The 25362-nt window shown below is 41.1% G+C and overlaps 2 protein-coding genes across 2 annotated transcripts; both read right to left on the bottom strand.

The window, feature by feature from the left end:
• Positions 1-2697: 2697 nt before the first annotated feature.
• Positions 2698-8579, bottom strand: LOC115177866 (CMRF35-like molecule 1). The gene is made up of 6 exons (XM_029738862.1): positions 8410-8579; positions 7757-8086; positions 6961-7296; positions 5857-5961; positions 4053-4148; positions 2698-3428 (listed from the first exon to the last, which is right to left on the bottom strand). The coding sequence occupies exons 1-6, from the start codon at positions 8450-8452 to the stop codon at positions 3070-3072; spliced, it is 1269 nt and encodes a 422-aa protein (XP_029594722.1). The 5' UTR covers positions 8453-8579; the 3' UTR covers positions 2698-3069.
• Positions 8580-18929: 10350 nt separating this feature from the next.
• Positions 18930-25362, bottom strand: LOC115177868 (CMRF35-like molecule 8). The gene is made up of 6 exons (XM_029738865.1): positions 25187-25362; positions 23860-24195; positions 23645-23752; positions 22442-22501; positions 19693-19800; positions 18930-19557 (listed from the first exon to the last, which is right to left on the bottom strand). The coding sequence occupies exons 1-6, from the start codon at positions 25224-25226 to the stop codon at positions 19004-19006; spliced, it is 1206 nt and encodes a 401-aa protein (XP_029594725.1). The 5' UTR covers positions 25227-25362; the 3' UTR covers positions 18930-19003.

The following is a 25362-nucleotide window of genomic DNA, read 5'->3' as shown; positions in this document are numbered from 1 at the left end:
TTGGTTTCTATGTAGTGACCTCAGTGTGTGCAGGTCTATCTGTGCTGCAGAGTGAAACTGGTTCAAACCGGCCGGAGGTTAGACTTCTAAACCAGCAAGCTGTGGTGACTAAGGGTTAAAACTGTCAACTTCTCTGTTCTAAAGTTACCATGTTTGTTTCAGCAGAGGAGGAACACATTGTTGACATGATGACATTATAGTTAAAGTACACATCAATATATTTTATTATATTAATCCACATATGTTTACATTGATTGAGAAAGGACGGTGCAGAATGGATTTCCAAAAGTTAAAATGTTACAAAGACTAACACTGTACTAACAGTATCCTGTCTCTGTGTGAAGTTAATGGTGTCATCATTTTAGTTTGGATCTGTTGTGTTGAGGGTTTGGTAGGTGGATTCTTGGGTTGCTGTGTTGAGGGTTTGGTAGGTGGAGTCTTGGGTTGCTGTGTTGAGGGTTTGGTAGGTGGAGTGTTGGGTCTGTTGTGTTGAGGGTTTGATAGGTGGAGTGTTGGGTCTGTTGTGTTGAGGGTTTGGAAGGTGGAGTGTTGGGTTGGGTTGTTGTATTGAGGGTTTGGTAGGTGGAGTCTTGGGTTGTTGTGTTGAGGGTTTGGTAGGTGGAGTCTTGGGTTGTTGTGTTGAGGGTTTGGTAGGTGGAGTCTTGGGTTGTTGTGTTGAGGGTTTGGTAGGTGGAGTCTTGGGTTGTTGTATTGATATAATATAACAGATGATCTTTGCTGTCAGGAAGAGGGGACTAGAGAAGTCAGATCAATGTTTTATTCAGTTAAGAACGTACAATTGCTTAAACAAGTCAGACAAAATCACTTCATAAAACCACCACAATAAAATGATGACAGATTTATATTAAACCAAAAATAATTCCCCTTAACACAACACATCCCCATGGTCCAGACACATTCCCCTTAACACAACACATCCCCTTGGTCCAGACACATTCCCCTTAACACAACACATCCCCCTGGTCCAGACACATTCCCCTTAACACAACACATCCCCCTGGTCCAGACACATTCCCCTTAACACAACACATCCCCCTGGTCCAGACACATTCCCCTTAACACAACACATCCCCCTGGTCCAGACACATTCCCCTTAACACAACACATCCCCCTGGTCCAGACACATTCCCCTTAACACAACATATCCCCATGGTCCAGACACATTCCCCTTAACACAACACATCCCCCTGGTCCAGACACATTCCCCTTAACACAACACATCCCCCTAGTCCAGACACATTCCCCTTAACACAACACATTCCCATGGTCCAGACACATTCCCCTTAACACAACACATCCCCATGGTCCAGACACATTCCCCTAAACACAACACATCCCCCTGGTCCAGGCAGTATTTGGCTAGGGGGCAGTATTTGCAAAGCCGGATAAAAAAACGTACCCGATTTAAACTGGTTACTACTCTTGCCCAGAAACGAGAATATGCATATAATTAGTAGATTTGGATAGAAAACACTCTACAGTTTCTAAAACTGTTTGAATGGTGTCTGTGAGTATAACAGAACTCATATGGCAGGCCAAAACCTGAGAAGATTCCATAAGGGAGTGCCCTTTCTGACAATTTGTTCTCCTTCTGTGGCATCTCTATCAAAAATACAGCATCTCTGCTGTAACGTGACATTTTCTAAGGCTTCCATTGGCTCTCAGAAGGCGCCAGAAAGTGGAATGACGTCTCTGCAGTCTCTGGGCGAAGAACAGCAGGAGTTTTTGTGAGTGGTCAGGCAGGGAACAATGACACTGGAGATGCGCGTCCACGAGACGACCATGTTCTTCTTTCAGTCTTTGAATAAATACAACGTCGCCCGGTTGGAATATTATCGCTATTTTACGAGAAAAATCGCATAAAAATTGATTTTAAACAGCGTTTGACATGCTTTGAAGTACGGTAATGGAATATTTGTAATTTTTTTGTAACGAAACGCACACGCGCGTCACCCTTCGGATTGTGACCTGAAGTAGAAGTCCTGGGAGTGCATTCTGACGAAGAACAGCAAAGGTAATTCAATTTTTCTTATAGTAAATCTGAGTTTGGTGAGGGCCAAACTTGGTGGGTGTCAAATTAGCTAGCCATGATGGCCGGGCTATCTACTCAGAATATTGCAAAATGTGCTTTCACCGAAAAGCTATTTTAAAATCTGACACCGCGATTGCATAAAGGAGTTCTGTATCTATAATTCTTAAAATAATTGTTATGTATTTTGTGAACGTTAATCGTGAGTAATTTAGTAAATTCACCGGAAGTTTGCGGTGGGTATGCTAGTTCTGAACATCACATGCTTATGTAAAAAGCTGTTTTTTGATATAAAAATGAACTTGATTGAACAAAACATGCATGTATTGTAAAACATAATGTCCTAGGAGTGTCATCTGATGAAGATCATCAAAGGTTAGTGCTGCATTTAGCTGTGGTTTTGGATTTTGTAACATATATGCTTGCTTTGAAATTGGCTGTGTGATTATTTTTGGCAGGGTACTCTCCTGACATAATCTAATGTTTTGCTTTCACTGTAAAGCCTTTTTGAAATCGGACAGTGTGGTTAGATTAACGAGAGTCTTGTCTTTAAAATTGTGTAAAATAGTCATATGTTTGAGAAATTGAAGTTATAGCATTTATGAGGTGTTTGTATTTTGCGCCACGCAATTCCACTGACTAGGTGGGACGCTTGCCCAGGGAGGTTAAGAATGTACAATCATAAATACAATTAAGACAAAATAGCATCACAATAAAATTATAATTATAATTATTATAATGCTCATCATCATCATCATCATCATCATCATCATAATCTACTGGGTGGCTGAGCTCATATTGAACAATTTAAACTGCGAAGGCGGAGTTTGTTGACTCCACCCCTATATCACTGTCAGTTTTGACCAGGGCATTTGGCGTTTGCATCCGGGCTCCTAAATTGCCCATAAAGTGACACCTCCTCTCAATTGGGCAAGACATGCAAACTCACTGTCACTGAGAGAACAGGAAGTAGCTAAGTGACTGTGAGTGTGTGTATCTTGTGATTGGTTGCCAGTGACTCAAGTGTCTATGGGTATGCTGCCTGTGGAGTAAATGGGAGGAGCCTCAGAGGAGCTGTGTGGATGATTGACAGTAGAGTAGGTTGGGCTTTGACCATAGTTCACAGTAGCATAGTCACATGATGAAGTGCCCCCTTTAGCAATGGCAGCGGTGGCCTCATTGGAGCAGCTGCCCTCTTTAGTAATGGTGACTCTGGCTTCGTTGGGGCTACTGGGGTTCTTGTGAAAGTTGACGCTGTCGTGGTGGAGAGAGTCAGAGTGGCTTGTGGGTAAGTTGGCGGTGGCATAGATGGTGGAGGTCGCAGCATCTGAGTCTGACTGTAGGGGGCGCTCCACTCTGTGTGTTGAAGAGACCGATCCTGTGGAACACAACACACACACATCACTCAGAGAGAGAGAGAGAGAGAGAGAGAGAGGAAGAGAGAGAGAGGACGACAGACAGACAGACAGACAGACAGACAGACAGACAGACAGACAGACAGACAGACAGACAGACAGACAGACAGACAGACAGACAGACAGACAGACAGACAGACAGACAGACAGAGAGCTGCACTTCCCCCAGAATCAGGCCAGGCTCAGACACTCCTCAGTAACTATTCATTCTCTATTTCTCAACCAGGTACAAATGATGATGTGGTTATTATGCAAATGAATTTATCTGAAAGGAAAACTGAGAGATTGTAAAGAAGGGGAACTTACTTTGTTGTGTGTGTGTGTGTGTGTGTGTGTGTGTGTGTGTGTGTGTGTGTGTGTGTGTGTGTGTGTGTGTGTGTGTGTGTGTGTGTGTGTCTCTGTGTGTGTGTGTCTCTGTGTGTGTGTGTGTGTGTGTGTGTGTGTGTGTGTGTGTGTGTGTGTGTGTGTGTCTCTGTGTGTGTGTGTCTCTGTGTGTGTGTGTCTCTGTGTGTGTGTGTGTGTGTGTGTGTGTGTGTGTGTGTGTGTGTGTGTGTGTGTGTGTGTGTGTGTGTGTGTGTGTTTCTCACCTGTGGCCTTGTATTTCCATCTGTAGACTATGATCAGGCTGATCACCAGCAGTAACACTACCAGACTAACAGACACCATGATGACCACTGAGGTACCTGGAACACACACACACACACTGTAACCCAACTAGGTGTTCTGTAACCTGACTAGGTGTTCTGTAACCTGATTAGGTGTTCTGTAACCTGACTAGGTGTTCTGTAACCTGACTAGGTGTTCTGTAACCTGACTAGGTGTTCTGTAACCTGACAAAGTGTTCTGTAACCTGACTAAGTGTTCTGTTACCTGACAAGGTGTTCTGTAACCTGACTAGGTGTTCTGTAACCTGACTAGGTGTTCTGTAACCTGACTAAGTGTTATGTTACCTGACAAGGTGTTCTGTAACCTGACTAGGTGTTCTGTAACCTGACAAGGTGTTCTGTAACCTGACTAGGTGTTCTGTAACCTGACTAGGTGTTCTGTAACCTGACTAAGTGTTCTGTTACCTGACTAAGTGTTCTGTTACCTGACAAGGTGTTCTGTAACCTGACTAGGTGTTCTGTAACCTGACTAGGTGTTCTGTAACCTGACTAGGTGTTCTGTAACCTGACAAGGTGTTCTGTAACCTGACTAGGTGTTCTGTAACCTGACAAGGTGTTCTGTAACCTGACTAGGTGTTCTGTAACCTGACTAGGTGTTCTGTAACCTGACTAGGTGTTCTGTAACCTTACTAGGTGTTCTGTAACCTGACTAGGTGTTCTGTATCCTGACTAAGTGTTCTGTAACCTGACAAGGTGTTCTGTAACCTCACAAGGTGTTCTGTAACCTGACTAGGTGTTCTGTCATGTCTACCACTAACCTTCCCTCATATCATAACACTACATACAGACATGTCTACCACTAACCTACCCTCATATCATAACACTACATACAGACATGTCTACCACTAACCTACCCTCATATCATAACACTACATACAGACATGTCTAACACTAACCTACCGTCATATCATAACACTACATACAGACATGTCTACCACTAACCTACCCTCATATCATAACACTACATACAGACATGTCTACCACTAACCTACCCTCATATCATAACACTACATACAGACATGTCTACCACTAACCTACCCTCATATCATAACACTAACCTACCCTCATATCATAACACTACATACAGACATGTCTACCACTAACCTACCCTCATATCATAACACTACATACAGACATGTCTACCACTAACCTACCCTCATATCATAATACTACATACAGACATGTCTACCACTAACCTACCCTCATATCGTAACTCTACATACAGACATGTTTACCACTAACCTACCCTCATATCATAACACTAACCTACCCTCATATCATAACACTAACCTACCCTCATATCATAACACTACATACAGACATGTCTACCACTAACCTACCCCTCATATCATAACACTACATACAGACATGTCTACCACTAACCTACCCTCATATCATAACACTACATACAGACATGTCTACCACTAACCTACCCTCATATCATAACACTACATACAGACATGTCTACCACTAACCTACCCTCATATCATAACACTAACCTACCCTCATATCATAACACTACATACAGACATGTCTACCACTAACCTACCCTCATATCATAACACTACATACAGACATGTCTACCACTAACCTACCCTCATATCATAATACTACATACAGACATGTCTACCACTAACCTACCCTCATATCATAACACTACATACAGACATGTTTAACACTAACCAAAGTGAGACTCGGGCATCTAAATATGTAAAAGTGTATTTACCAGATCCATTGAGGAATGATGAGGATGATGATGATAGTGAGATGAAGGTGGCTCTGGGTGGGTCTGATGTTGCTGTTGTTGTGGTGGTGGTGTTGGTTGATTTCACTGAAAACAATGGACACAAGTATGAACATTTTTTAAGAAGGTGAGGAGGGATAGGTGGAGAGAGGTGGAGGGAGAGAGTCACAGGGACAGAGATATTTAGGGTGGTTTCTCTTGTTCCTGTTGAGGTGTGTTAGTTCTCCTTTAGCTCACAATATCTCTCTCTCTCTCTCTCTCTCTCTCTCTCTGTCTCTCTCTCTCTCTCTCTCTCTCTCTGATGACAACTGCAGGTTTCATGATTTACATTTTACATTTACATTTAAGTCATTTAGCAGACGCTCTTATCCAGAGCGACTTACAAATTGGTGCATTCACCTTATGATATCCAGTGGAACATTCCTACTGAAACTTGTGGTTTTATATCTTGAACACATGACTGCTTAGTGATACTGAGACAGATATAGAAACACACAGTTATTACAGAGGAAGTTACAGTGTTCTGGTCAAATGTCTTTTCACACCACTACAAACACACAGACACACCCAGCCTCCACTAACACACTGACTGCCTGCTGTCAACCACTGAACCACTACTACTGATAACATGTTTAGTTCAATGCTACATGTCACTAAACTGGTTGTTGACAGTTAATAACAGTTAATAACTTTTAATAACAGTTAATAACAGCATACTTACACAAGGTTATAGATGTGATTGCTAGTTTAAAAGTACAGTTTTTCATAACAGACTAGTTATAACTAATAGATTGATATAATATAATGTTATATTCGATTTACATGGTCAGACAGTATGTATCATAGTTACTGCAGGTGTACAGTGTGGGGAGCAGAGGAGGCTGGTGAACAGACATATAGGAGGAAGTGCTAATCACAATGGCTGGAATGGAATGGATGGAACGGTATCAAACACATTTAACATGTGAATGACGTTAAAAATGTCATGCAATTATCATTTAAAATAAACTACTTTTATCAAATTGATACGACTAACGTGTGTGTTTACGTTCACATGTTAAAGAGAAAGAGGAAGTTTATACTCACTTATAACAAGCAGCTTCACCTGTGTGATCAGTGTAATGTAACGTTGTTCTGTCCTGCTGGTTTCTACTCCACACCAGTAGGTCCCAGTATCATCTTCAGTCAGGTTACTGATGGTCACTGTGGAGAATCTCTCTCTTCTGTTGTCAGACGCAGAGAAACGACCAGCTTTTGTAGTTGTCTGGTTAGCAGAGATCATATAAACACAGGTCTTGAAGTCATTGCTTTCCTTGCAGAAATACTTGATGCTGTCCTTATAGTCCTCTGGATAGTTACATCTGATGGTAGCTTCTCCTCCCAGAAAGGCCGTCTCTGTGACTGACTTCTCACAGTAGTCATCTGTCAATAGAAACACACATCACAACCTTAGTCTAATACTATAGACTGACTTCTCACATCAGTCATCTGTCAATAGAAACACACATCACAACCTTAGTCTAATAATATAGACTGACTTCTCACAGCAGTCATCTGTCAATAGAAACACACATCACAACCTTAGTCTAATACTATAGACTGACTTCTCACATCAGTCATCTGTCAATAGGAACACACATCACAACCTTAGTCTAATACTATAGACTGACTTCTCACAGCAGTCATCTGTCAATAGAAACACACATCACAACCTTAGTCTAATAATATAGACTGACTTCTCACAGCAGTCATCTGTCAATAGAAACACACATCACAACCTCAGTCTAATACTATAGACTGACTTCATTGACTAGTGGTACTGATCATGTAATAACATATGTAGCTAAATTCATTTTATAAAGTTAAAGTAAAAGTCTCTCACCCTCCTTCACATCCAGCTCTACCTTGGTATAACTGTCAGGTAGAGTAGGTTTGTCCACTCCACACCAGTAGGTCCCTTCATCTTGTCTGGTCAGTTGTCTGATGATCACCTTGAAGTAGTTTTCTCCAGTGTTGTCATACAGAGAGAAATTACCACTGTGTACCCAGGTGTTCTTCAATACAGATCTGATTTGATCCTCACAACTCAAACTCCAACTGTTCTTCCCCACGCAGAAATATTTCTCATGACTTCTTTCTTCTGTGGAATAATGACAGCAGATGATGACAGTTCCTCCAGAGTATCCTGTCACTTTGAAGAAGCTCAAACAACCTGTCAATCAGACAAGATAAAATATATTTTATATTCCTCTTGGTTTAGTGTTTAGTAATACTAATGTACTTATGGTTAGGATTCCTACACCAGTGGCATCACATTAACCACACACACACACACACACACACACACACACACACACACACACACACACACACACACACACACACACACACACACACACACACACACACACACACACACACACACACACACACACACACACACCATAGTGTTTCCTTATCTGTAGTAGCAGCCTTTATTAGAAAACTAACTGGATGTTATTACATTGTTATGGAGAGTTATAACAAGCTTATTACCTGTCATGAAGGAGAGGAGGATGACTATCAGCAGGATATTCATCTTGTTGTGTTCTCTCCAGGTTGGTCCAGGTGTCTACAACTCTCTCTGTTCATTCTGTACTTACAGGAACTTAATGTACTTTATGTACTTTCTCTCTCTCTGCCCCTCCCTCTCACTCACACTTTGCACTCTTACAACTATGTACTTCCCTATTTCTGCATCTCTCTCTCTCTCTCTCACTCTCTCTCTCTTTCTCTCTCTCCTCTCTCTCTCTCTCTCTCTCTCTCTCTCTCTCTCTCTGTCTCTCTCTCTCTCTCTCTCTCTCTCTCTCTCTCTCTCTCTCTCTCTCTCTCTCTCTCTACTAGTTCAAACCCTCTTACCATGTTATTTCTGACAGCCCCTCCCTCTTCCTCCATAACCAATCACATCCTTGTTCCACAGTAGAGAGAGAGAGAGGGAGAGGTGATAGAAAAGACGGAGAGAGAGGCATCTATGGATCAACACATCAGAAACACATCAATACACTTTCATGCAGACTGGAGGCTGTCTACAGAGGAGAGAACCAGAGTTATTCTGTCACTGGAGGCTGTCTATAGAGGAGAGAACCAGAGTTATTCTGTCACTGGAGGCTGTCTATAGAGGAGAGAACCAGAGTTATTCTGTCACTGGAGGCTGTCTATAGAGGAGAGAACCAGAGTTATTCTACCACTGGAGGCTGTCTATAGAGGAGAGAACCAGAGTTATTCTGTCACTCTTGAGACTCTCATCCCGTTAGCGGGATCATTTTCCAGCGAAAAACTCCTAGCGACATTAGCATAACGAAATTCAAATTTCTTTTTTTTTCAAATATAGGACTGTCTCATATCGTTTTATAGATACACCTCTCTTGAATCGACCCTCGTTGTCCGATTTCAAAAAGGTTTTACAGGAAAAGCACAATATTAGATTATGTTAGAGGAGTACATGGTAAAAGTAGCATCATATGAATTTTCCGACCAAGCACATGCATCACATATAACCAAAAAACAGCTAAATGCAGCACTAACCTTTTACAAACTTCATCAGATGACACACCTAGGACATCATGTTACACACAGCATGCAATCTTTTGTTCAATAAAGGTCATATTTCTATATAAAAACAGCATTTTACATCGGCACCTGACGTTGACTAACTATTTTCCCATAAAATGCGTCCCGGGAAACAGTGCTACAATTTTATAAATTACTATTCGAAAACGATTTTTTTTTTTATATTGTCAATCTAAGATTTATAGATGAATATCTCTTGAAAACACCCGTCATAACAGATTTTAAATTAACTTTACAGGGTAATCACACTTTGAGATAAAAGGGGATGCGATACCCAGAAAATGAGCTAGAAAGCCTAGCTCGTCGCCATCTTGGAACAATCGCACATCACATCTGATCTTGTATAATATTGCCAATAATCCCTCACCTTTAGTTGTCTTCATCAGAAAGCACTTCCAGAAATCCCAGGTCCACGACAAATGTATTTTTCGGTCGAAAAAGTCCATCCTTAATGTTCCATTAGCTTGCTGTTGTTAGCGCGTCAGAAGGCTGTATCCAAATGTTGATACGGGCGCGGGACTTGGCTAACGAAAAATGACTTTTTTCCCTCCTGTAGGTTCGTTCAAACATGTCAAACGTTGTATAACATTAATCTTCAGGGCCTGTTTCAACAAGAGAGCCAATCAGATTCGAGTGGGACGATTTCATTGTGTTTCAAAACGTTTCCAAAGGTGGGGGCAGACACGGCCGCCGACGTCACAATGCTGATGGCCCTCCTACTGTGACCAATTGCCACATCGTCTCCTGCACTGAGTTTCGACAGCAGAAGCCTCAAAACACTTTGTAAAGACTGGGGACATCTAGTGGAAGCACTGGAAAGTGCTCAATTATCATTTTTTCATGTTGTGAATTACAGGGAAGGCTGTGAAGTCGAGTCCACAATTCAGAATCCCACTTCCTGGTTCAATCGGTCTCGGGGTTTTGACTGCCATACAAGTTCTGTTATACTCACAGACACCATTCAAACAGTTTTAGAAACTTTAGGGTGTTTTCTATCCATATAAAATAAGTATATGCATGTCCTGGCTTCTGAGTTTGATTAGTAGGCCGTTGAAAATGGGAATGAATTTTTTCCAAAATGCGCTGTGGTGCCCCCAGTGGTAGGACATACGCAAGATGGTGCAGTACGTTATGAGGTGTCTACAGTAGCAGACTATGTAGCAGAGTGTTTAACGGTGCAGTACATAATGAGGTGTCTACAGAGGTAGACTATGTAGCAGAGTGTTTAATGGTGCAGTACATTATGAGGTGTCTACAGTAGTAGACTATGTAGCAGAGTGTTTAATGGTGCAGTACATTATGAGGTGTCTACAGTAGTAGACTATGTAGCAGAGTGTTTAATGGTGCAGTACATTATGAGGTGTCTACAGTAGTAGACTATGTAGCAGAGTGTTTAATGGTGCAGTACATTATGAGGTGTCTACAGTAGTAGACTATGTAGCAGAGTGTTTAATGGTGCAGTACATTATGAGGTGTCTACAGTAGTAGACTATGTAGCAGAGTGTTTAATGGTGCAGTACATTATGAGGTGTCTACAGTAGTAGACTATGTAGCAGAGTGTTTAATGGTGCAGTACATTATGAGGTGTCTACAGTAGTAGACTATGCAGCAGAGTGTTTAATGGTGCAGTACATTATGAGGTGTCTACAGTAGTAGACTATGCAGCAGAGTGTTTAATGGTGCAGTACATTATGAGGTGTCTACAGTAGTAGACTATGCAGCAGAGTGTTTAATGGTGCAGTACATTATGAGGTGTCTACAGTAGTAGACTATGCAGCAGAGTGTTTAATGGTGCAGTACATTATGAGGTGTCTACAGTAGTAGACTATGCAGCAGAGTGTTTAATGGTGCAGTACATTATGAGGTGTCTACAGTAGTAGACTATGCAGCAGAGTGTTTAATGGTGCAGTACATTATGAGGTGTCTACAGTAGTAGACTATGCAGCAGAGTGTTTAATGGTGCAGTACATTATGAGGTGTCTACAGTAGTAGACTATGCAGCAGAGTGTTTAATGGTGCAGTACATTATGAGGTGTCTACAGTAGTAGACTATGTAGCAGAGTGTTTAATGGTGCAGTACATTATGAGGTGTCTACAGTAGTAGACTATGTAGCAGAGTGTTTAATGGTGCAGTACATTATGAGGTGTCTACAGTAGTAGACTATGCAGCAGAGTGTTTAATGGTGCAGTACATTATGAGGTGTCTACAGTAGTAGACTATGCAGCAGAGTGTTTAATGGTGCAGTACATTATGAGGTGTCTACAGTAGTAGACTATGCAGCAGAGTGTTTAATGGTGCAGTACATTATGAGGTGTCTACAGTAGTAGACTATGCAGCAGAGTGTTTAATGGTGCAGTACATTATGAGGTGTCAACAGTAGTAGACTATGCAGCAGAGTGTTTAATGGTGCAGTACATTATGAGGTGTCTACAGTAGTAGACTATGCAGCAGAGTGTTTAATGGTGCAGTACATTATGAGGTGTCTACAGTAGTAGACTATGTAGCAGAGTGTTTAATGGTGCAGTACATTATGAGGTGTCTACAGTAGTAGACTATGTAGCAGAGTGTTTAATGGTGCAGTACATTATGAGGTGTGTACAGTAGTAGACTATGTAGCAGAGTGTTTAATGGTGCAGTACATTATGAGGTGTCTACAGTAGTAGACTATGTAGCAGAGTGTTTAATGGTGCAGTACATTATGAGGTGTCTACAGTAGTAGACTATGTAGCAGAGTGTTTAATGGTGCAGTACATTATGAGGTGTCTACAGTAGTAGACTATGTAGCAGAGTGTTTAATGGTGCAGTACATTATGAGGTGTCTACAGTAGTAGACTATGTAGCAGAGTGTTTAATGGTGCAGTACATTATGAGGTGTCTACAGTAGTAGACTATGTAGCAGAGTGTTTAATGGTGCAGTTACATTATGAGGTGTCTACAGTAGTAGACTATGTAGCAGAGTGTTTAATGGTGCAGTACATTATGAGGTGTCTACAGTAGTAGACTATGCAGCAGAGTGTTTAATGGTGCAGTACATTATGAGGTGTCTACAGTAGTAGACTATGTAGCAGAGTGTTTAATGGTGCAGTACATTATGAGGTGTCTACAGTAGTAGACTATGTAGCAGAGTGTTTAATGGTGCAGTACATTATGAGGTGTCTACAGTAGTAGACTATGTAGCAGAGTGTTTAATGGTGCAGTACATTATGAGGTGTCTACAGTAGTAGACTATGTAGCAGAGTGTTTAATGGTGCAGTACATTATGAGGTGTCTACAGTAGTAGACTATGTAGCAGAGTGTTTAATGGTGCAGTACATTATGAGGTGTCTACAGTAGTAGACTATGTAGCAGAGTGTTTAATGGTGCAGTACATTATGAGGTGTCTACAGTAGTAGACTATGTAGCAGAGTATTTAATGGTGCAGTACATTATGAGGTGTCTACAGTAGTAGACTATGTAGCAGAGTGTTTAATGGTGCAGTACATTATGAGGTGTCTACAGTAGTAGACTATGTAGCAGAGTGTTTAATGGTGCAGTACATTATGAGGTGTCTACAGTAGTAGACTATGTAGCAGAGTGTTTAATGGTGCAGTACATTATGAGGTGTCTACAGTAGTAGACTATGTAGCAGAGTGTTTAATGGTGCAGTACATTATGAGGTGTCTACAGTAGTAGACTATGTAGCAGAGTGTTTAATGGTGCAGTACATTATGAGGTGTCTACAGTAGTAGACTATGTAGCAGAGTGTTTAATGGTGCAGTACATTATGAGGTGTCTACAGTAGTAGACTATGTAGCAGAGTGTTTAATGGTGCAGTACATTATGAGGTGTCTACAGTAGTAGACTATGCAGCAGAGTGTTTATTGGTGCAGTACATTATGAGGTGTCTACAGTAGTAGACTATGCAGCAGATTGTTTAATGGTGCAGTACATTATGAGGTGTCTACAGTAGTAGACTATGCAGCAGAGTGTTTAATGGTGCAGTACATTATGAGGTGTCTACAGTAGTAGACTATGCAGCAGAGTGTTTAATGGTGCAGTACATTATGAGGTGTCTACAGTAGTAGACTATGCAGCAGAGTGTTTAATGGTCCAGTACATTATGAGGTGTCTACAGTAGTAGACTATGCAACAGAGTGTTTAATGGTGCAGTACATTATGAGGTGTCTACAGAAGTAGACTATGCAGCAGAGTGTTTAATGGTGCAGTACATTATGAGGTGTCTACAGTAGTAGACTATGTAGCAGAGTGTTTAATGGTGCAGTACATTATGAGGTGTCTACAGTAGTAGACTATGTAGCAGAGTGTTTAATGGTGCAGTACATTATGAGGTGTCTACAGTAGTAGACTATGTAGCAGAGTGTTTAATGGTGCAGTACATTATGAGGTGTCTACAGTAGTAGACTATGTAGCAGAGTGTTTAATGGTGCAGTACATTATGAGGTGTCTACAGTAGTAGACTATGTAGCAGAGTGTTTAATGGTGCAGTACATTATGAGGTGTCTACAGTAGTAGACTATGCAGCAGAGTGTTTAATGGTGCAGTACATTATGAGGTGTCTACAGTAGTAGACTATGCAGCAGAGTGTTTAATGGTGCAGTACATTATGAGGTGTCTACAGTAGTAGACTATGCAGCAGAGTGTTTAATGGTGCAGTACATTATGAGGTGTCTACAGTAGTAGACTATGTAGCAGAGTGTTTAATGGTGCAGTACATTATGAGGTGTCTACAGTAGTAGACTATGTAGCAGAGTGTTTAATGGTGCAGTACATTATGAGGTGTCTACAGTAGTAGACTATGTAGCAGAGTGTTTAATGGTGCAGTACATTATGAGGTGTCTACAGTAGTAGACTATGTAGCAGAGTGTTTAATGGTGCAGTACATTATGAGGTGTCTACAGTAGTAGACTATGTAGCAGAGTGTTTAATGGTGCAGTACATTATGAGGTGTCTACAGTAGTAGACTATGTAGCAGAGTGTTTAATGGTGCAGTACATTATGAGGTGTCTACAGTAGTAGACTATGTAGCAGAGTGTTTAATGGTGCAGTACATTATGAGGTGTCTACAGTAGTAGACTATGTAGCAGAGTGTTTAATGGTGCAGTACATTATGAGGTGTCTACAGTAGTAGACTATGTAGCAGAGTGTTTAATGGTGCAGTACATTATGAGGTGTCTATAGTAGTAGACTATGTAGCAGAGTGTTTAATGGTGCAGTACATTATGAGGTGTCTACAGTAGTAGACTATGTAGCAGAGTGTTTAATGGTGCAGTACATTATGAGGTGTCTACAGTAGTAGAGTATGTAGCAGAGTGTTTAATGGTGCAGTACATTATGAGGTGTCTACAGTAGTAGACTATGTAGCAGAGTGTTTAATGGTGCAGTACATTATGAGGTGTCTACAGTAGTAGACTATGTAGCAGAGTGTTTAATGGTGCAGTACATTATGAGGTGTCTACAGTAGTAGACTATGTAGCAGAGTGTTTAACGGTGCAGTACATTATGAGGTGTCTACAGTAGTAGACTATGTAGCAGAGTGTTTAATGGTGCAGTACATTATGAGGTGTCTACAGTAGTAGACTATGTAGCAGAGTGTTTAATGGTGCAGTACATTATGAGGTGTCTACAGTAGTAGACTATGTAGCAGAGTGTTTAATGGTGCAGTACATTATGAGGTGTCTACAGTAGTAGACTATGTAGCAGAGTGTTTAACGGTGCAGTACATTATGAGGTGTCTACAGTAGTAGACTATGTAGCAGAGTGTTTAACGGTGCAGTACATTATGAGGTGTCTACAGTAGTAGACTATGTAGCAGAGTGTTTAACGGTGCAGTACATTATGAGGTGTCTACAGTAGTAGACTATGTAGCAGTGTTTAACGGTGCAGTACATTATGAGGTGTCTACAGTAGTAGACTATGTAGCAGAGTGTTTAACGGTGCAGTACATTATGAGGTTTCTACAGTAGTAGACTATGCAGCAGAGTGTTTAATGGTGCAGTACATTATGAGGTTTCTACAGTAGTAGACTATGCAGCAGAGTGTTTAATGGTGCAGTACATTATGAGGTGGCTACAGTAGTAGACTACGCAGCAGAGTGTTTAATGGTGCAGTACATTATGAGGTGTCTACAGTAGTAGACTATGTAGCAGAGTGTTTAATGGTGTAGTACATTATGAGGTGTCTACAGTAGTAGACTATGCAGCAGAGTGTTTAGTGGTGCAGTACATTATGAGGTGTCTACAGTAGTAGACTATGCAGCAGAGTGTTTAATGGTGCAGTACATTATGAGGTGTCTACAGTAGTAGACTATGTAGCAGAGTATTTAATGGTGCAGTACATTATGAGGTGTCTACAGTAGTAGACTATGCAGCAGAGTGTTTAATGGTGCAGTACATTATGAGGTGTCTACAGTAGTAGACTATGCAGCAGAGTGTTTAATGGTGCAGTACATTATGAGGTGTCTACAGTAGTAGACTATGCAGCAGAGTGTTTAATGGTGCAGTACATTATGAGGTGTCTACAGTAGTAGACTATGTAGCAGAGTGTTTAACGGTGCAGTACATTATGAGGTGTCTACAGTAGTAGACTATGTAGCAGAGTGTTTAACGGTGCAGTACATTATGAGGTGTCTACAGTAGTAGACTATGTAGCAGAGTTTTTAACGGTGCAGTACATTATGAGGTGTCTACAGTAGTAGACTATGTAGCAGAGTGTTTAATGGTGCAGTACATTATGAGGTGTCTACAGTAGTAGACTATGCAGCAGAGTGTTTAATGGTGCAGTACATTATGAGGTGTCTACAGTAGTAGACTATGTAGCAGAGTGTTTAATGGTGCAGTACATTATGAGGTGTCTACAGTAGTAGACTATGTAGCAGAGTGTTTAATGGTGCAGTACATTATGAGGTGTCTACAGTAGTAGACCATGTAGCAGAGTGTTTAATGGTGCAGTACATTATGAGGTGTCTACAGTAGTAGACTATGTAGCAGAGTGTTTAATGGTGCAGTACATTATGAGGTGTCTACAGTAGTAGACTATGCAGCAGAGTGTTTAATGGTGCAGTACATTATGAGGTGTCTACAGTAGTAGACTATGTAGCAGAGTATTTAATGGTGCAGTACATTATGAGGTGTCTACAGTAGTAGACTATGTAGCAGAGTGTTTAATGGTGCAGTACATTATGAGGTGTCTACAGTAGTAGACTATGTAGCAGAGTATTTAATGGTGCAGTACATTATGAGGTGTCTACAGTAGTAGACTATGTAGCAGAGTGTTTAATGGTGCAGTACATTATGAGGTGTCTACAGTAGTAGACTATGTAGCAGAGTGTTTAATGGTGCAGTACATTATGAGGTGTCTACAGTAGTAGACTATGTAGCAGAGTGTTTAATGGTGCAGTACATTATGAGGTGTCTACAGTAGTAGACTATGTAGCAGAGTGTTTAATGGTGCAGTACATTATGAGGTGTCTACAGTAGTAGACTATGTAGCAGAGTGTTTAACGGTGCAGTACATTATGAGGTGTCTACAGTAGTAGACTATGTAGCAGTGTTTAACGGTGCAGTACATTATGAGGTGTCTACAGTAGTAGACTATGTAGCAGAGTGTTTAACGGTGCAGTACATTATGAGGTTTCTACAGTAGTAGACTATGCAGCAGAGTGTTTAATGGTGCAGTACATTATGAGGTTTCTACAGTAGTAGACTATGCAGCAGAGTGTTTAATGGTGCAGTACATTATGAGGTGGCTACAGTAGTAGACTATGCAGCAGAGTGTTTAATGGTGCAGTACATTATGAGGTGTCTACAGTAGTAGACTATGTAGCAGAGTGTTTAATGGTGCAGTACATTATGAGGTGTCTACAGTAGTAGACTATGTAGCAGAGTGTTTAATGGTGCAGTACATTATGAGGTGTCTACAGTAGTAGACTATGCAGCAGAGTGTTTAATGGTGCAGTACATTATGAGGTGTCTACAGTAGTAGACTATGTAGCAGAGTGTTTAATGGTGCAGTACATTATGAGGTGTCTACAGTAGTAGACTATGTAGCAGAGTGTTTAATGGTGCAGTACATTATGAGGTGTCTACAGTAGTAGACTATGTAGCAGAGTGTTTAATGGTGCAGTACATTATGAGGTGTCTACAGTAGTAGACTATGTAGCAGAGTGTTTAATGGTGCAGTACATTATGAGGTGTCTACAGTAGTAGACTATGTAGCAGAGTATTTAATGGTGCAGTACATTATGAGGTGTCTACAGTAGTAGACTATGTAGCAGAGTGTTTAATGGTGCAGTACATTATGAGGTGTCTACAGTAGTAGACTATGTAGCAGAGTATTTAATGGTGCAGTACATTATGAGGTGTCTACAGTAGTAGACTATGTAGCAGAGTGTTTAATGGTGCAGTACATTATGAGGTGTCTACAGTAGTAGACTATGTAGCAGAGTGTTTAATGGTGCAGTACATTATGAGGTGTCTACAGTAGTAGACTATGGAGCAGAGTGTTTAATGGTGCAGTACATTATGAGGTGTCTACAGTAGTAGACTATGTAGCAGAGTGTTTAATGGTGCAGTACATTATGAGGTGTCTACAGTAGTAGACTATGTAGCAGAGTGTTTAATGGTGCAGTACATTATGAGGTGTCTACAGTAGTAGACTATGTAGCAGAGTGTTTAATGGTGCAGTACATTATGAGGTGTCTACAGTAGTAGACTATGTAGCAGAGTGTTTAATGGTGCAGTACATTATGAGGTGTCTACAGTAGTAGACTATGTAGCAGAGTGTTTAATGGTGCAGTACATTATGAGGTGTCTACAGTAGTAGACTATGTAGCAGAGTGTTTAATGGTGCAGTACATTATGAGGTGTCTACAGTAGTAGACTATGTAGCAGAGTGTTTAATGGTGCAGTACATTATGAGGTGTCTACAGTAGTAGACTATGTAGCAGAGTGTATAATGGTGCAGTTACATTATGAGGTGTCTACAGTAGTAGACTATGTAGCAGAGTGTTTAATGGTGCAGTACATTATGAGGTGTCTACAGTAGTAGACTATGTAGCAGAGTGTTTAATGGTGCAGTACATTATGAGGTGTCTACAGTAGTAGACTATGTAGCAGAGTGTTTAATGGTGCAGTACATTATGAGGTGTCTACAGTAGTAGACTATTTAGTTCGTAGTTCCACATATTTTATTTATCGTGAAACTAAACGCAAAGACACTAAATACTTGAATACACAAAAACAACAAACCGTGACGCAGAGAGGAAAACACACTACTCAAAAATGAATCACCCACAAAAACAGGTGGAAGAAACGTCAACTTAAATATGACCTCCAATTAGAGACAGCGACAACCGGCTCCCTCTAATTGGAGATCATACCAAAAAACAACAACATAGAAATACAAAACTAGAAACTGAACATAGAAATAAAAAACATAGACAAACACCCCCTGTCACGCCCTGACCTACTCTACCATAGAAAATAACAACTTGCTATGATCAGTACGTGACAGTGCAGTACATTATGAAGTGTCTACAGCTGTTGGGTCAGTGTCTGGGTGGTTACTAGCATCAGAGTCTTTACTGAAAGAAACAGTATCATAGTGGAGACAGACTGGATCTCTGGGGAAGTTGACAGTATCATAGTGGAGACAGGCTGGATCTCTGGGGAAGTTGACAGTATCATAGTGGAGACAGACTGGATCTCTGGGGAAGTTGACAGTAGCATAGTGGAGACAGGGTGGATCTCTAGGGAAGTTGACAGTATCATAGTGGAGACAGGCTGGATCTCTGGGGAAGTTGATAGTAGCATAGTGGAGACAGGCTGGATCTCTGGGGAAGTTGACAGTAGCATTGGTCACACTCTCTGGAACCTGTGTAGACGGACCAACATTAGAGTAGATGTCATCTCGATGAGGATTGGTTGCCGAGGCATAGATGGTTGTGATGTCACACGCTTTATCTGGGTTCTGATTGGTTACTGTGGCGTAGATGGGGTTAGCGATGGTTCCTGTGTCTGGATCTTTGTTGGTTGTCATGGAGTCAGACATCAACAGTCTGGCAGAGTGTTTGACTGCTGAAGATGAAAACAAACATTGATGATTTATTGTTGATTATTATTTATTTATTTTAATTGAAATAAAACCTATACACATTTTTTTACATATTTTTTTATTTTTTTAATAATAATTGTGTGTGATCACTAGTGTACCTGTTGGTCTCCTGTCTCTGTCTCTCCTCTGTCTAAAGAACATGAACAGCAGCAGACCCAGCAGTAGTAGAACAACACCCAGACCAACACCAGAGAACATCACCTCACCTAGGACACCCAGAACAACACCAGAGAACATCAGATCACCTAGAACACCCAGAACAACACCAGAGAACATCACATCACCTAGAACACCCAGACCAACACCAGAGAACATCACATCACCTAGAACACCCAGAACAACACCAGACAACATCAGATCACCTAGAACACCCAGAACAACACCAGAGAACATCACATCACCTAGAACACACAGAACAACACCAGAGAACATCAGATCACCTAGAACACCCAGAGACAGTACACAGGCATAATGCTACAGTGATGCTATATTTAGCTAGTCTCTACTGTACTGTACTTCTGTGTTTCTACCATTTCAGAGGGAGGGAGGAGGGAAGACAACATTAGACAGAGAAACAGGTGGGTGTTGAGAAGAGTAGAAATATAGAGGAATTGTTAATGAGGTATCAAATAGTCACAGTCAGATTATTCAATCTAATACCAAGTATCAGGCAAAGTCAATGTGTTTTTGTTGTGGTTCAATCTCATTCAAAGTCTGGAGGTGGGAGATGCAATGACTAGTTTCCACCACAAGGTGGTGTATCTTTACATTCATAGTTGTAGTTTAAGAGGGCAGGATGCTTGGAAGTCAGAGTCCATGTTACAGTATGGTGCTTGGTAGTTGTAGTCCATGTTTCAGTATGGTGCTTTGTAGTTGTAGTCCATGTTACAGTATGGTGCTTTGTAGTTGTAGTGCATGTTTCAGTATGGTGCTTGGTAGTTGTAGTCCATGTTTCAGTATGGTGCTTGGTAGTTGTAGTCCATGTTACAGTATGGTGCTTGGTAGTTGTAGTCCATGTTACAGTATGGTGCTTGGTAGTTGTAATCCATGCTATAAATTGTACTTGGTAGTTGTAGTCCATGTTATAATAAGAGTGGCGCAGCGGTCTCAGTGCTTGATGTGTCACTACAGACACCCTGGTTTGATTCCAGGCTGTATCACAACCGGCCGTAAATGGGAGTCCCATGAGTCCCATGCACGTTTGGCCCAGCGTAGTCCGGGATTGGCCGGTGTAGGCCGTCATTGTAAATGGGAATGTGTTCTTGACTGACTTGCCTAGTTAAATAAAGGATAAATATAAATAAAATAAAAATTAAGATCAAGTTACAATATGATTCTTGGTCATTGTAGTTTATCTCTCAGTGTCATTTGGTGCAGAGGGTTCATTATGTTACTTTGGTGATACTGTTGTTACTTTGTGTTCTAGTCATGTCTGTGGTGGTGATGCTGTTGTTACTTTGTGTTCTAGTCATGTCTGTGGTGGTGATGCTGTTGTTACTTTGTGTTCTAGTCATATCTGTGGTGGTGATGCTGTTGTTACCTTGTGTTCTTGTCATGTCTGTGGTGGTGATGCTGTTGTTACCTTGTGTTCTAGTCATGTCTGTGGGTGGTGATGCTGTTGTTACCTTGTGTTCTAGTAATGTCTGTGGTGGTGATGCTGTTGTTACCTTGTGTTCTTGTCATGTCTGTGGGTGGTGATGCTGTTGTTACCTTGTGTTCTAGTAATGTCTGTGGTGGTGATGCTGTTGTTACCTTGTGTTCTAGTCATGTCTGTGGTGGTGATGCTGTTGTTACCTTGTGTTCTAGTCATGTCTGTGGTGGTGATGCTGTTGTTACCTTGTGTTCCAGTCATGTCTGTGGTGGTGATGCTGTTGTTACCTTGTGTTCTAGTCATGTCTGTGGTGGTGGTGCTGTTGTTACCTTGTGTTCTAGTCATGTCTGTGGTGGTGATGCTGTTGTTACCTTGTGTTCCAGTCATGTCTGTTGTGGTGATGCTGTTGTTACCTTGTGTTCTAGTCATGTCTGTGGTGGTGATGCTGTTGTTACCTTGTGTTCTAGTCATGTTCGTGGTGGTGATGCTGTGGTTACCTTGTGTTGTAGTCATGTCTGTGGTGGTGATGCTGGTGTTACCTTGTGTTCTAGTCATGTCTGTATTGGTGATGCTGTTGTTACCTTGTGTTCTAGTCATGTCTGTGGTGGTGATGTTGTTACCTTGTGTTCTAGTCATGTCTGTGGTGGTGATGCTGTTGTTACCTTGTGTTCTAGTCATGTCTGTGCTGATGATGCTGTTGTTACCTTGTGTTCTAGTCATGTCTGTGCTGGTGATGCTGTTGTTACCTTGTGTTCTAGCCATGTCTGTGGTGTTGGTGATGCTGTTGTTACCTTGTATTCTAGTCATGTCTGTGGTGTTGGTGATGCTGTTGTTACCTTGTGTTCTAGTCATGTCTGTGGTGGTGATGGTGTTGTTACCTTGTGTTCTAGTCATGTCTGTGGTGGTGATGCTGTTGTTACCTTGTGTTCTAGTCATGTCTGCGGTGGTGATGCTGTTGTTACCTTGTGTTCTAGTCATGTCTGTGGTGGTGATGCTGTTGTTACCTTGTGTTCTAGTCATGTCTGTGGTGGTGATGCTGTTGTTACCTTGTGTTCCAGTCATGTCTGTGGTGGTGATGCTGTTGTTACCTTGTGTTCTAGTCATGTCTGTGGTGGTGATGCTGTTGTTACCTTGTGCTCTAGTCATGTCTGTGGTGGTGATGCTGTTGTTACCTTGTGTTCTAGTCATGTCTGTGGTGGTGATGCTGTTGTTACCTTGTGTTCTAGTCATGTCTGTGGTGGTGATGCTGTTGTTACCTTGTGTTCTAGTCATGTCTGTGGGTGGTGATGTTGTTCTTACTGTTCCATTGGTCCTATCTGTTGGAACATAATGCTTCAAATAAGTAAGGTGAAAACCCCCCAACAATCAGAGTGAGAGAGAGAGACTAAGAGAGAGAAAGAGACCGAGAGAGCCACAGAGAGAGAGAGAGAGAGAGAGAATGCGCCTGCGTACTTGTTTACGTGTGTGGTTTGGGGTGTGTGTTTCCGAGACTGAAAGCAGAACCCACTCTGTGTGTTTCAGAGGAAGCGGTGTGAACCTTGACCTTGAGGCCCTGATGTTATTATTGTCATAAACACACAACGACTATAACTACTAGTCTCTCAATACAGCACCTCTCTGAGTACAGTTACAATACTAAAGATAATGACTATAACTACTAGTCTCTCAATACAGAACCTCTCTGAATACAGTTACAATACTAAAGATAATGACTATAACTACTAGTCTCTCAATACAGAACCTCTCTGACTACAGTTACAATACTAAAGATAATGACTATAACTACTAGTCTCTCAATACAGAACCTCTCTGAGTACAGTTACAAGACTAAAGATAATGACTATAACTACTAGTCTCTCAATACAGAACCTCTCTGAGTACAGTTACAATACTAAAGATAATGACTATAACTACTAGTCTCTCAATACAGCACCTCTCTGAGTACAGTTACAATACTAAAGATAATGACTATAACTACTAGTCTCTCAATACAGAACCTCTCTGAATACAGTTACAAGACTAAAGATAATGACTATAACTATTAGTCTCTCAATACAGAACCTCTCTGAGTACAGTTACAATACTAAAGATAATGACTGTAACTACTAGTCTCTCAATACAGCACCTCTCTGAGTACAGTTACAATACTAAAGATAATGACTGAACAGGTTATAGAGACTAAATAACATGGGTTAATATCAGTGACTGGGGGAGAGGGAGATGTGAGAGGAGAGAGTGGAGATGAAGAGATGTGATGGGGGAGAGGAGAAGAGGAGATGTGAAGGGGAGAGGAGGAGATGTGAGGGGGAAGAACAAAAGGAAGACAAAGAAAGATGACAGAGGAGGGACCGAGAGAGAGAGGGAGAGAGAGAGAGAGAGAGAGAGAGAGAGAGAGAGAGATGTAGGCCTACAGATAAGTGTGTAGGCTTTAGAGAGCAGTTCCTCTGAGGGTAATGTACCTGCTGGTGAGTTAGAGGAGTCAGTTGCCATGGTGATGTTTGTTGATGGGTGTGTCGTGGAGAGTAGAGGTCTGGAGGTGACAGAGCCAGGGTTGGGAGGAACAGGAGCTGTAGAGAGAGGAAAGGAGAGAGAGAGATAATACATCAACACTAATATATAACGTGTAAAATGTAGTCAGACTTAAGCACACTGATAGGACGTCTTAGACACCAACCTCTGTCCACAGTGATCCTGACTTCAGTCTTGTTATACCACCACCATGTGTTTATTTCACACCAGTAGGTCCCTGAATCCTCTAGGATCAGGTTAGTGATCGTCACAGTGAAGACTCTTCTCTCTGTGTCATCATACAGAGAGTATCTCCCTTTATGAGTCCACGCTGGGTTCTGATGCGTTTGGGTTTTGATTAAATAAACCCGGCAGGCCCAGATCCCTTTAGAGAGGTACTTCTGGTACATCTCAAACCCCCGGTCATAAGGACACTGAATGCTAGAATTTCCTCCTTCTTTCCATCTCTTTGTGATCACTCCTGACATCACACAGCTCACAGCTATGAAACAACCAAAGAAACACATTCACATCATCTCTACAATAACAGTTTCCATAGTCACCATGTTTCACAGACAGTCAGGTAAGGGAGATAGTTGAGTGACAGGTAGAGAATGTTTAATAGTCTGGGACTGAGTGATACAGTACATTTATGTGTTCAGGACTACAGCAATACAGTAAAACAGTGTTGAAGGATAAAGTACAGTATTGATCACTGTAGTATAAGAATTGAGTGATGTGTTCAGTGAGTAACAGTTCAGTATGGGGTGTGTATTAATGTATTGAGGTCTGATAGTAACAGTTCAATATGGGGTGTGTATTAATGTATTGAGGTCTGATAGTAACAGTTCAATATGGGGTGTGTAATAATGTATTGAGGTCTGATAGTAACAGTTCAATATGGGGTGTGTATTAATGTATTGAGGTCTGATAGTAACAGTTCAATATGGGGTGTGTATTAATGTATTGAGGTCTGATAGTAACAGTTCAATATGGGGTGTGTATTAATGTATTGAGGTCTGATAGTAACAGTTCAATATGGGGTGTGTATTAATGTATTGATGTCTGATAGTAACAGTTCAATATGGGGTGTGTATTAATGTATTGAGGTCTAATAGTAACAGTTCAATATGGGGTGTGTATTAATGTATTGAGGTCTGATAGTAACAGTTCAATATGGGGTGTGTATTAATGTATTGAGGTCTGATAGTAACAGTTCAATATGGGGTGTGTATTAATGTATTGAGGTCTGATAGTAACAGTTCAATTTGGGGTGTGTATTAATGTATTGAGGTCTGATAGTAACAGTTCAATATGGGGTGTGTATTAATGTATTGAGGTCTGATAGTAACAGTTCAATATGGGGTGTGTATTAAGGTATTGAGGTCTGATAGTAACAGTTCAATATGGGGTGTGTATTAATGTATTGAGGTCTGATAGTAACAGTTCAATATGGGATGTGTGTTTATTTATTAAATTATAATAGTACTCACCACAGAGGAGGCTGATGTTGACAGACATGAGATTCCTCATTCTGCTCTCTGGCTTCCTTCCTATGTTGTAAAAATTATACTGTTCTCTACTCACTCCAGTCCTCTCCCAGTCACTACCAGTCTAGTCCCAGATACTCAGACTCTCTACCAGTCTAGTCCCAGATACTCAGACTCTC

The sequence above is a fragment of the Salmo trutta genome, chromosome 38 (genome assembly GCF_901001165.1).
Source record: "Salmo trutta chromosome 38, fSalTru1.1, whole genome shotgun sequence".
Lineage (NCBI taxonomy): Eukaryota > Metazoa > Chordata > Actinopteri > Salmoniformes > Salmonidae > Salmo > Salmo trutta.
The sequence above is the reverse complement of the archived record's forward strand: the minus strand, read 5'-3'. Positions and strand labels throughout refer to the sequence as shown.